The sequence below is a fragment of the Lutra lutra genome, chromosome Y, assembly GCF_902655055.1.
Source record: "Lutra lutra chromosome Y, mLutLut1.2, whole genome shotgun sequence".
In the NCBI taxonomy this organism is placed as follows: Eukaryota; Metazoa; Chordata; class Mammalia; order Carnivora; family Mustelidae; genus Lutra; species Lutra lutra.
In genome coordinates, this window is record NC_062297.1 from 356,010 (window position 1) to 369,784 (window position 13,775).

At 36.6% G+C, this 13,775-nt stretch overlaps 1 protein-coding gene across 4 annotated transcripts in view; it reads right to left on the minus strand.

Moving 5' to 3' along the window:
• Positions 1-777: 777 nt before the first annotated feature.
• LOC125092594 (probable ubiquitin carboxyl-terminal hydrolase FAF-X) overlaps positions 778-13,775 on the minus strand; it is a 168,259-nt gene continuing 155,261 nt past the window's right edge. For all 4 annotated transcript variants that reach the window (XM_047716957.1, XM_047716959.1, XM_047716956.1 and 1 more), the window contains 7 exons: positions 9,833-10,018; positions 9,013-9,233; positions 8,838-8,926; positions 4,286-4,442; positions 3,934-4,146; positions 3,452-3,547; positions 778-2,404 (listed from right to left, as the gene is read on the minus strand). In XM_047716957.1, coding sequence (XP_047572913.1) covers positions 2,267-2,404; positions 3,452-3,547; positions 3,934-4,146; positions 4,286-4,442; positions 8,838-8,926; positions 9,013-9,233; positions 9,833-10,018 — 1,100 coding nt within the window. In that variant the 3' untranslated portion in view covers positions 778-2,266. The remainder of the gene's footprint in view (positions 2,405-3,451; positions 3,548-3,933; positions 4,147-4,285; positions 4,443-8,837; positions 8,927-9,012; positions 9,234-9,832; positions 10,019-13,775) is intronic.

A 13,775-nucleotide genomic window follows, 5' to 3' on the forward strand; every position in this document is an offset into this window, starting at 1 on the left:
AAAAAAAAAAAAAAAAGTGGACTTGGCACTGAGTTCAATGTTAATCAGTAACATTTGACAAGTGAAGAGCTTTAAATAGAAGCACAAATAAATTTATGTACTGATTGGTACATGAAAATGTGAGTAGACGCTTACAGGATCCTAACCCAGCATTTCCTAAGGAATAAAGGCTCAGTGTTCCTTAACTGTTCCCTGTGACTCTATATACTGTTGTACATAGTAGAACTGACTACAAAAATGTGACAAAAGTATAAGACTGATTAATTTAGGATTTTTAAAAAATTTATTTATTTATTTGACAGACAGAGATCACAAATAGGCAGAGAGGCAGAGAGAGAGAGGGGGAAGCAGGCTCCCAGCCGAGCAGAGAGCCCAACGCGGGGCTTGATCCCAGGACCCCAGGACCACGACCCGAGCCAAAGGCAGAGGCTTAACCCACTGAGCCACCCAGGCGCCCCTAATTTAGGATTTTTAAAAGTACCAACACTTTATTTTCTTTTTTCTAAATTCATAAAGGGTAAACAGTAAATTATTAAAAAAAAGAGAGAGATTTCATTTATTTATTTGAGAGACAAAGCATGAGTAGGGAGGCAGGGAAAGGGAAAAGCAGATTCCCTCCTGAGCTGGGAACCAGAAACAGGTTGATCCCAGTACCCTGAGATCATGGCCTAAGCTGAAGGCAGATGCTTAACCTGAGCCACCCAGGCTCCCCAAAGATAAATTTTAAGCACTAAGATGTGATGTCTGAAATGCTGGATTCAGTATCATGCCAATATATGTCATACAAATAAATTTTAATGTATAACGTTTAAGAACAAAAGAGTAACAAACCCACAAAAGACAAATTCTTCTTAAATCAAATTCTATTTGTGAATTCAGCAAAATAATTTCTATAAAACAAAACAGCAAAATATTTAAATAGTATACGACAGGCTGTATCTGTTTGCAGGATATTTGGTTTTTAGACAGGTTTCAAAATATTACACACATTCAAAAGTTACCAATTCTTTTTTAAATATAAGATTAACTCATGAGTTATAGAATCCTGAAACAAATGTTTATTCTAAAATAGTAATTCAGAATTATATTAACTAACCAGAAGCTTATGTTTTTTAATTAAATACCACAACATAAGAGTTTTGGAATGGAAAAGGAAATGGGACAATTCTTGCTTTCAAGTAAAATTGTGACTGACTAGAAAACCAGCCAGATATCTAGGTGCAATGGTACTTCAAAGCCCACTTTAGTGGGCTTCTGTAAAACTATCACCTAATAAATTCTATTGTAAAACAAAACAAGCACACAAAATACAGTCATCTATTATGCTCCACACATTCTGGGGTAGCAAAAGCTTGCATATTCTTTTTAATTTTTTTAAAAATTCCTATAACCAATACTTTCACATTCTTTTTCCCATCAAGAGACTGAACTGTCAAACTTTAAATATAAAGAATATATAAGTAACTGAAAACTGCCTCTCTGTCACATTTTTCCTCTTGTTTTATATGTATGCTACGTGTAAGAAATAAAAACCTCTAGGTAACAAAACTGTCACTTTAGGGGAAACTGCAATCATTCAGGTAATTTTGTCTTCACTGGCTACACAAACTTAGTGTGATGCCATGCTAAATGTTACAGCATCATTATAGCTTTGAACTGATTAACCAGAATAAAAACGTAGGGAAAAATATCCAGACACAATGTTACATCAGCAGTTTTTCCACACCATCCATACAATTCAAGGTTACCAACCAGCCTTACATGGCTCTAGTAACTAAGAATTAACAAGAAACCAATTGGTGTATTGTATTTGTTAATGGTGTATTGTTATGGATGGGCTGTTTTATATTACTTTTTTTGGTTTTATTTTTGGTAAAGGATTTGATCCAATTGCCATGAAGCAGACAATACTGGATGCAGAATGCATAAACAAAACAAGAAAATTATTTTTTTGTAGAACTGTTGACTCTTCATCAAAAAAAAAAAATTCTCTTGGTTAAGAATTAATAGTCAAACATTAATATACTATATACATCTTTGCCATTTACATATTAGTATCAGCCATTTAATACAAAACATTATACACTTTCCCCTGCAAGTGGCTTATATAAATTGACAACAAATTTCTGCAAATGAGACAGTGAATAGACTTTCTACTCCATGCTGAACAGTTTCTCTTGTTTTGAATATCAGCCAGACACAGAAAAAGTTTGGACAGTAAGGCCTGAGTGCATGGTCTTAAAGGAAGCAGTTAATGATAGGTATTTCACTGATCCTTCATTTCAGATAAGGATACTTCTTCATTGCTTTCAAAATTTTCTTGTGTGTGTTGGCCAGTTTTTTGGTGGTTGTTCAAGTGTTGTGCTGCTGGCCCTGTATATGGCTGTCCATGCACATGATTATTCTGAGAGGGTGAAAAAGAGCAGCATGTCAAACTTTTCATATATTAAAATTAAAATGAAAAATCATAGGATAAAGTTTTGTAAAAGTAGACATGTCTGTTCTAGGGATTTATCTAAAAACAATAATGTAGTAGTTATAAATTAACCTATATTTCAATTCTAATATTCTAAGGAATTTAAGTATGATATAATAATAAACGGTTTCAAGAAAATGTGTCTTTATGATAAAACTGGATTCTACTTTCACCAGGGAAGTATTTTAAAGTGTTTATCACCAAGTATTCTGCTAATAGAATTGGTGCTCTCACTGTGGCCCACAGAGCAGCAGCATCAGCATCACCTGGAAACTTGTCAGAATACAGTCTTATACTTCACCTCTCATGGTCAGAAATCCTGGAGCTGGAACTTAGTAACCTGTTTTTAACAAGTGCCTTTACATGATTCTGAGGCATATTAAATTTAAAGACCTCAATTAATCATGTTTGTGGTTTAAACTTAGGACAATCTTTCTTGAAACATTTCTCCAAATTCTTGTTTTTCAATGAAAGTTGAACTGTTCATGTATATTTCTTACTAGTTATCATTTTTCCCCAATGACTCATCATCTATTGAAATCACTCAAATTGATTTTTAAAACATTTTTACTGCAAAGGAATATTGAGGCAAAGGTAACCAAGATATGTTTGTCTTAACGTTTCTTCAATGGTTATTAATTTTATGTTCATATGAAACATCACATATTTTTATTAACTATAATAGCACAACAGTATTACCTAACTGGCCAGGAAAAATGCCATAAGGTAGACTGAAACATGCCGCAACATGACCCCAACTATAACTATGCTCTTTCTCTGATCATCCTGGCAAACCTATTATGAATAAGCCCTTTATTACTTCGTAGTCAGAGATGAAAATTTACAAAACATGTAAGAAAAATAACTAAATTCTCTTTTTCTGGTAAAGCAGAGAAACTTAATGAATAAAAACAAAAACATAAAATTAAAAACAAAAACAAAAACAAAAAAATAGCCCACTGAAGTCTTATTTACCTGTTGACAGTGAGATCCAGATGAATGAAGATACAATGGGGTATCTTCTGGTAGAGCTGACTCATGCTCATCTGGAGCATCTTGATCATCTGGCTCCTAATTTTAAATTAAGAGATTAGTAATTTGATTATGAAAGCAACTTTAAATTTATTTTTATTGCCTTTTGAGAAAAAAGTTTAAAAAATGTACCAGTTGGCTGTTTACCATTTTTTCATTTAAAGCAAATAAAATAACTAACAATTAGAAAAAAAATTAGATTCTTCCAGATATGTAATTTATAGAAAATTTCACAGGAATTTCTCTAATAAAGGAGTTACTAAGTTCATTTGATTCCTTAAAAACAAAATCAAGCAACAAAGAACATTAAAGCCAACAAAACCACAACACAATTTTTTTAAATTAATAAACACTGGCCTATAAATATAAAAAATTACTTTTTTTTCTTCCATTTTTATCTGCTGCCCTTTGGTGGCTTTTTTTACCTCCTCTGGGCAGAGTTCACAAGCTTTTGCAAGAGTCATCCTTGCACTATGTGATCTCTCCAAAAAATAGCCATTTGATGTTTCATTGCTTTGCACTGGAGGAGACCAGTTATTGTAAGCATATTGAGGATTGCCAGTATATGGTCTTCTTTCAAGTTCATCTCCAAGCCATTCCACTGCCCAGGTCCACTTTCTTTTAAGATCTCCATTACCCTTCAAAAGAGGGAAAAAAAAAGAAATAATTTAGAATAATTTTCAATGTTAACTTCTAAGCCCAAATCTTCACAATTCTTTTAAAGCAGTTCTTAATTATGATACAGATTATTACATGATTTGAGAAAAAAATTCTCACCTGTAATATTTGGTAAGCAACAGCACAATTGCTAAAGAGTGCTACCATACATTTTATACACTGGTATGCTCTTTTTTGATAGTGGTTCTTAGAGCGCTGAATTGTATCAAACAAACCATCTCGATCATCTGGGATTCCTTTAAGTGCATTATGAATTCTAAAAAAGAATCAAATATAAATATTTGTAGTATTTGGTAGCAACACTGTGCCTTTTATACGTTTTGATGTAATCATTGAATCCATTTAACCCTAGAGTTACTTACCTAAGGAATAAACCCATTTAAAAGATGATTATAGTCTGACTGAAAAGTCTGAAGTCTTACTCAAATTATTAACCCAGTATTACTTTGCTAACTATAAATTAAATGCATCAGTAATATTGAAATAAGGATTAAAGTTAACTCTATATCTGCAACACTGTTTCAGTTGAATATAATTTCAGCTTGATCAAATTATTGAGTCAGAGCATTCTTTTAAAAAGATATAATTTAGGGGCATCTGGGTGGCTCAGCGGGTTAAAGCCTCTGCCTTCGGTTCGGGTCATGATCCCGGGGTCCTGGGATCGAGTCCCACATCGGGCTCTCTGTGAAGCGGGGAGCCTGCTTCCCTTCCTCTCTCTCTGCCTGCCTCTCTACTTGTGATCTCTGTCTGTCAAATAAATAAAATCTTAAAAAAAAAAAAAGATTTAATTTATTCTAGAGAAAGAAGGGAGAATGTGAGTGCACACGTGCAGGAGGCAGAGGGGCAAACGGAGAGGTAAAGAGAGATCCTCAAACAGACTTCCCACTGGGCATGGAGCCTCACAGAAGGCTTAATCCCACAACCCTGAGACCATAATCTTAGGCAAAACCAAAAGCTGGACAGTTAACTGACTGAGCCACCCAGGAGCCCTCCAGATCTTTTTTCCTTTTTTTTTAAAGGCTTCAGAGTCTAGAGACCATGGAAGTGACAAAATTTCACAGTACAAAATGAACTTGATTTCAAATCATTAGAATATACATATGGCACATAAAGCAATTTTTACTGGCAAGAGTAAACTTGGCTGATTTGCTAATAATTAGATTGCATTGCAGTTCTAACCAAGTATCAGCAAAACATTTTATACATCCAGTTACTTCGTTTTTCTCAAAAGACAATTTAAAATTATTTGTGGGCAAAACGTTCCTTCTTTTTTTTTTTTTTTAAAGATTTTATTTATTTATTTGACAGAGAGAGATCACAAGCAGGCAGAGAGGCAGGCAGAGAGACAGGAGGAAGCAGGCTCCCTGCTGAGCAGAGAGCCCGATGCGGGACTCGATCCCAGGACTCCGAGATCATGACCTGAGCCGAAGGCAGCGGCTTAACCCACTGAGCCACCCAGGCGCCCCTCCTTCTTTCTTTTTTAGGAGGACCTAGATAGAAAGTCTCTAGAGAAACTCTCCTTTCACCATTTACCTTACTTACTTGGAACATCATTATATTCCAAATAAAAAACCAATTTTTTGCTTTTGTGTTATGTTTTTATTTATTTTGGTAATCTTTACCCAAAATGTGGGCCTCAAACTCCCAACCCCAAGATCAAGAGTTGCATACTCTTCTGATTGAGCCAGGCAGGCACCTGTTTTGTGCTTTTGTTCTGCAGTATACACACTTCATAATCTAAGTCTTGTTTATCTTGGAAACAATGGTATTGTAGTATATACTCTACTTTATTCTTTAGTTTTAGGTGATAATGAAGTCAGTCGGTATTTTTGCCACCTTATCATTACTACAACTACTTTTTATATACCATTGTAAACCGTATTGTCTTTACCTGTTCTGTTGCCTATTACTGGTGTGGCACATAGCTGATACTTTGTAATGTAAACTGAATAAACTAAATGTTCATGATAATCTCACTCTTATGTAGAATTTAAGAAACAAACAGATGAACATGTGGGAAAGGAGGAAAAAAAAGGAAAAAAAAGAGAAAAAAACAAACCAAGAGACTTAACCACAGAGAACACCTGAGGGTTGCTGGGGGAGGTGTGTAGGGGTGGATGGAAGTAACTGGGTGATGGGCATTTAGGAGGGCAGGTAGTAGAATTTGCACTAGGTATTCTTTGTAAATGATCAATCACTGAAATCTACTTCTGAAATCAGTATTACTGTATGTTAACTAACTAGAATTCAAATAAAATTTAAAAAATCAAATTCTCTCACGATACTGAAATAGATACTGAGTAATAAACAAGTGTAGGTTGAAACTTCTAATACTTTTGACTCATGGTGACTGGTTTTGGTTAATGCTATTTTGACATTAACTGATTTGTTTGAAATCCATGATGGCTAATTAGATCACAAATTAAAATATTAATTCAAAAAGTCTAGTATTTCTAGTCCCCCTGAAATTCAAGATTGTAATGATTAAGCACTACAAATTTATAAAATAATGTAGGATGCTTGGGCAGCTCAGTCAGTAAAGTGCCTGCCTTTGACTCAGGTCATGGTCCCAGGGTCCTGGGATTGAGTCCCACATCAGGCTCCTGCTCGGCAGGGAATCTGCTTCTTCCTCTCCCTCTGCTGGTCCCCTTGTGTCTTTCTCTTTTACAAAGAAAAAAGTAAAATCTTAAAAAAAAAAAAGTATTTTCATCTTTTTCTTTTGATTATGGCTAATGCGTGACAATGCTTGTATTTGTTTCCTTTTAAAATAAACTATTATAAAATAATGCTTTTGCAAGAAAAATGAGAGCTATTGGGTAACTAATTCTATATCATAACTTGTGGGCCCCTGGGTGGCTCAGCTGGTTAAGTGTGCTGATTTCAGTTCAGTTCTTCAGCTTAGGGTGGTGAGTTCCACCCCCGTACTGGGCTCCAACTGGGTGTGGAAACTACTTAAAAAAAAAAAAAAAAAAAAAAAATCATGTGGGCTTAATTTTATGGCAAAGAACATATATAGAGGAATTTGGGGATAAAGACTTAGAGTACAATAACTCTAGTTCTAAAATATTAGCAGTTTTGGGACACCTGGGTGGTGCAGTGAGTTAAGCATCTGCCTTTGGCTCAGGTCATGATCTCAGGGTCCTGGGACGGAGCTCCTCATGGGGCTCCTGGCTCAGTGGGGAGTCTGCTTCTCCCTCATTACCCTGCTTATGCTCTCTCTCTCTCTCTCTCAATTAAAAAAAAAAAAAAAAAGTTACCGCTTTTGACTCTTCATATACTTACAAAAACCACTAACAGACTACGGTTACTTTTAGAAACTAAATGTTACCATATAACTAATTAAAGAACAAGTACAGGGGCATCTTGGTGGCACAGTCAGTTAAACGTCCAAACTTTTGGTTTGGGCTCAAGTTATGATCACAGGGTGGTGAGATCCAGCTCTATGTGGAGGTCTTCCCTGAATGCAGACTCTGTTTAATGCAGAGTGGGAGAAGCAGGCTTCCTGCCAAGCAGGGAGCCCAATGTAGGGCTCGATCCCAGGACCCTAGTATCTCGACCTGAGCGGAAGTCAGATGCTTAATGACTGAGCCACCCAGGCACCCCCTAAGCTAGTTTTCTTATTAAAAAAAAAAAAAAGAAAGAAAAAAAATTAAGGAGAAGAAAAAAAAAAACTAATACTAAGAGTGAAACTGGAACTTTGGGTTAAAACATTAAAAATGAAACAAAATATTATTTTAGTTTTTTAAAAACGTTTTATTTAGGGGCGCTTGGGTGGCTCAGTGGGTTGGGCCTCTGCCTTTGGCTCAGGTCATGATCTCGGGGTCCTGGGATCAAGCCCCACATCGGGCTCTCTGCTCAGCAGGGATCCTGCTTCCCTTCCTCTCTCTCTCTGCCTGCCTCTCTGCCTATTCGTGATCTCTATCTGTCAAATAACTAAATAAAATCTTTAAAAAAACCCCAAAAAACAAAAACGTTTTATTTATTTGACAGAGAGAGGAGAGAGCACAAACAGGGGGATGGCAGAGGGAGAAGAAGCCAGATGTGGGGCTCTATCCCAGGACATTGAGATCATGATCTGAGCTGAAGGCAGATGCTTAACTGACTGAGGAGGCGCCCAAGTGCCCCTTCATTTTAATTTTTTAATTATTATTTCTTTTTTTCTTTAAATGAAAATTTTAGTTTTAAGGAATCTCTATACTATGGAGTACCTGGGTGGCTCAGTCATTAAGCGTCTGCCTTCGGCTCAAATTGTGATCCTGGGGTCCTGGCACTGAGCCCTGCATTGGGCTTCCTGCTTGGCAGGAGACCTGCTTCTCCCTCTCTCACGCCCCCTGCTTGTGTTCCCTCTCTCACTGTGACTATGTCAAATTAAAAAAAAAAAAAAAAAAAAAAAAAAAAAAAAAAAAAAAAGAAACAAAAAAAGTAATCTCTACACTGAAATTGGGGCTCAAACTCACAATCTTGACATCAAGAGTCATATGTTCTATCAACTGAGCCAGCAAGGCACTCCTAATTTCTTATTATTGTTTCTAAGATAAAACATTAACAGAGCTTCAAGAAATAAAAGTATACTTGGCAGCTGGTAATTTCAATTATTATTTCTAGAACCTAAAAAAATGTAATTATTCTGGTAGCAAAAGTATGTATTCACCTGTGAGTCTGCCAAGAATCTTCAATAAGTAAAATCTGCAAAAGTAAATCCAAATATGGCCGAAGTTCATAGGTGTATGAATATGCAACCTATAACAAGTAAAAGATAGTTGAATTACTAATTTAAAGGAATCTAAATCAAGTTATGGACATATGAATGTTTATTTTCCTCTAACCTGCCAGAGAAGTTCACTGAGGACAGTAGAAGAGAACTGAGGATTCTCCCAGCAGCAAAAACGAAGCAATTTGATGGTTTCCTCAGAGTTACTGCAGTCTTCGATAATTTTCTTCACATAACTTGTTCTCACAAACAAAATGTCTGCCACATTCTGCTGAATAGGCATTATAGGCTGTGATAAATTAGGATCACCAAAAGGATTGGGAAGAGGGGGATTACCTAGAATAGATCATCATCAGTGAAAAGCCAATTAACTTCTATAAAAAATTATAATACTGAATTTTTTATTTCAAAAACTGACTATAAATTAACTTTCCTAAGTCCAGTAAAATACTCATTAAAATAATCATATGTATTCCAAGATGGTAAGATCTAAAAAAAATACAAACACTGAAAATGAAGACAAAAAATTAAAGTTAAAATTTTTAAGCCAACAATTTCATAACTTAAGGGATTTATCAGAGTAGGTAGTAAACTTTTTTTTTTTTTAAGATTTTATTTATTTATTTGTCAGAGAGAGAGAGAGAGAGAGTGAGCACAGGCAGACAGAGTGGCAGAGGGAGAAGCAGGCTCCCTGCGGAGCAAGGAGCCCAATGCGGGACTCGATCCCAGGATGCTGGGATCATGACCTGAGCTGAAGGCAGCTGCCCAAAATTTTTAAAAATTCTTTTTGAACATATGAAACAGCTTCATGGTTTTAAAAAATAACAAAAGCATGAGGCTTCAGGCTTTTAGTTCATTTTTATAAATATTCAGGGATTTAAGTAATACAGAAGTCTATGATTATTGTTATGATATAGAATAAAAATCTACTTTACCATTGATTGAAGACTGCATTCTTGATGAGACATTGCAACAGCGTATCAGCTGAGACACTACTGAATATAACTTGCCCAATTCAGCATACTGATATTTGATTGGAGGACCTGGTCCTTCATCTAAAGACACTAACATAAATGTAGCAGGTACACTCAATTTCAGAAGCTGTGTCTTTTCTGCCATGCCTATCAAAAAGGGGAGAAGAATACATGTTAGAGAAATAAAAACAACTAGAATGTAAGTGTTGCACTAATAAAAGGTAATTATCTAATATAGCTGCCTATAGTTTTATGGAAGTTCATCTACTCTGTTTAGATTACAGAAATATAAGCAGAATAAAAAAAATACATTGATTTAGTTTAATTATTCTAACTGAAATTGTGACAGTGGGATTCCAGTAACACTGAGCTCTAAGGAAATAATACTCTTTGGATCTAGAGACCTAAGAGTGCCCTAGATGGCAACTCTCATCATTATAAAGTAAGGGAGGGGCACCTGGTTGGCTTGGTTGGTTATGTTTCTGTGGTTGGCTCAGTCATGATTCTGGGGGGTCTTGAGACTGAACCCCTCACTGGGCTCCCTGTTTAGCAGGGAGTCTGCTTCTTCCTTTCCCTTTGTCTTTCCCCATTGTCCTTCCTCTCACCAATGAATGAATAAATAAATAAATAATTACTTTTTAAGGGTTCATTTATTTGAGAGAGTGAGCGAAAATGCATGTACACAAGCAGGGGGAACGGGAGAGGGAGAAGGAGGCTCCCTGCTGAGCAAGGAGCCGGATAAGAGGCTCAATCCCCGGACCTGGGGATCATGACCTGAGTCAAAGGGAGACACCTAACTGACTGAGGCACTCACCAGCTCCTAAAAAAAAAAATTAATAAAAAAAATAAAGTGAGGTAGTAAAGAAAGAAAGTAAATTAAATCAGAAAAAAAAAATTTTTTTTTTTAAAGATTTTATTTATTTGTCAGAGAGAGAGGAGAGCGAGCGAGCACAGGCAGACAGAATGGCAGGCAGAGGCAGAGGGAGAAGCAGGCTCCCCGCCAAGCAAGGAGCCCGATGTGGGACTCGATCCCAGGACGCCGGGATCATGACCTGAGCCGAAGGCAGCTGCCTAACCAACTGAGCCACCCAGGCGTCCCAGAAAAAAATTTTTGTAAACTACCATCCTCTTTTCCTTTCTCAAGCAAAAAAAAAAAAAAAAAAAAAAACCAACGGGGGGGGGGGGGGGGTCTAAATTGCTATTTCTACCGCCCTTATTTTTCCAAATCTCATGACCATTTTAGTGCCTGTCTCAACCTTTCTTTGAAGGTAAAAACAGTTCTTCTTAATTCCTACTTCTCAAACTCTTTAACCTTGGATTTCCTCTCTCATTTTCTTTCGCTATTTCTTTATCTTACTTGTGGTTTCTTCCTTCTAGCTATGAAGATTGTGTTTCTCTAAAGTTCCCATTCTCTTGACCCTAGTTACTTTTCTTGTGATTAAGTCTACAGTATTAGATAATATGCATTGAAATGATTTAAAATTTGGATATACACATCTCACTATTCACTGAACTTCTTCATTTAAGTGTGGAACATACTTTTAATCTTCCCAAATGAGTTCCTCTTCCTATGTTTCCTCTCAGTAATGGCACCACTACTCTCTCACTTCAAGTGATATCTTGGTCTTTTTCTTTAAAAAAAAAAAAATAATTTTTTTTTCAAGTAATCTCTACACCCACATAAGGCTTGAACCCGAGATCAAGAGTCCCATGGTCTACTACTGAATGAGCTAGTAATCAGTATAATCTTTCTAAGGCAAATATTAATAAATAAGCTTCCCTTATACCCCAGGAATATGTTCCAAGACCTCCAAGACTTGATCTATATATATACTGTGTTTTTCACCCATACTCACATACTTTGTAAGTTATACATGATAAGGGATTAACAACAATAACAATTTTAACAACGCACTGTAGTGTAGTTATGTGGATCTAATCTTTCTCTCAAAATACCTTACTATACTCTACTCACCCTCTTCTTGTGATGATGGGAGATGATAAAATGCCTGTGTGAATGATTTTGGGATGTAATGTTATGCTATCACTGACCTTCTGTCAGAACCTCAAGGGAGGATCATACACATGTAGACCACAGTGCACATAACTGAAACCACAAACGGAAACCAGAGAGAAGTGGGGGGTGGGGGGACTATTGCTGTGCTATAACGGTTCTCAATGCCCTCATGATAAACTAAAAACTTTTTCTCACAAGACTTGTCAAAACACCATGTGTTAGAGCATCTTGCTGATTCCTTCTTGTATATCATATCTTTCACCAATTCAATTCATACTGAGTAACTTATTTGTCCAATAAGCCATTCACTCCATTTACCAACAAATTCCCATATTACTTACTCCAGCAAGCCCTTCTTACTCTCTAAGTGTAGTTCAGATATGCCTTGGATGTGTATGATAGCACTTATATTTTCCCTTGTATCACAATATTTTATATTCCATTAAAATTCTTTTTGTTTTATTAACATATTTTACTTATTTATTTGACAGAGTGAGAGAGATCACAAATAGGCAGAGAGGCAGGCAGAGAGAGGGGGAAAGCAGGCTCCCCGTTGAGCAGGGAGCCCAAAACGAGGCTCGATCCCAGGGCCCTGAGACCATGAGCTGAGCCAAAGGCAGAGGCTTAACCCACTGAGCCACCCAGGTGCCCCATCTCATTAAAATTCTTTACGCATTACTATATTCCCAGGACCGAAAAAGACAGGCTCACAAAGTTTTATGTGAAATTCAAAAATCCTGAAAAAAAAAATTTTTTTTTTTTTTAATAATGCTGGTGTTGGAATCCCTGGATAGCTCAGTAGGGTAAGCATCTGCCTTTGGCTCAGGTCACAATCCTAGGGTCCTGGGATTTAGTCCCACATCAGGCTCCTGCTCAGCAGGGAACCTGCTTCTCCCCTATTTGTGACCTCTCTCTCTCGCAAATAAATCAATCTTTGGGAAAAAAAAAATAATGTTCATGTCACAACACATTTTTTGGTGAAACCTGTGTGGTTTTAACTGTTATGATACTCACCAGCCACTGTCACGGAATGAATACTTATTACTGAAATATTCAGATGTTTGATTATGGAGTGCTGCTGCAGACCTTACTGAGAAGGTCAAAGAATGTATGGCTTAGGGAGGGTACGTCCTGCATGAAGCACTGGGTGTTATATGTGAACAATGAATGAATTATGGAACACTACATCGAAAACTAATGACCTACTGCATGGTGACCAATGTAACACAATTAAAAAAAGAAGAAATTATGGGAGAAATATGAAATAAAGTAAATATTTTCATGGAAAAGAAAGAATGGACAGCATATGCAATGTTTCACCTTTCTAAAATGCAAAATATATATATATATATATATTTTAAAGATTTTATTTATTCATTTGACAGAGATCACAAGCAGGCAGAGAGGCAGGCAGAGAGACAGGAGGAAGCAGGCTCCCCGCTGAGCAGAGAGCCCGATGTGGGACTCGATCCCAGGCCTCTGAGATCATGACCCGAGCCGAAGGCAGCGGCTTAACCCACTGAGCCAACCAGGCGCCCCTAAAATGCAAAATATTTTGAAACCTAAAATAAAGCTTTAAGGATTTATTTATTCATTAAAAAAAAAAAGATTTTTATTTATTTATTTGACAGAGATCACAAGTAGGCAGAGAAGCAGGCAGAGAGAGAGGAGGAAGCAGGCTCCCTAATGAGCAGAGAGCCCGATGCAGGGCTCGATTCAGGACCCTGGGATCATGACCTGAGCCGAGGGCAGAGGCTTAACCCACTGAGCCACCCAGGCGTCCTAAGGATTTAATATTCAGATTTATCAATGCATAATTATTTATGGCTATATCAATTACTATTAAATTCTACTATGGACCAATAAATGATCTGTAAATAAACAATA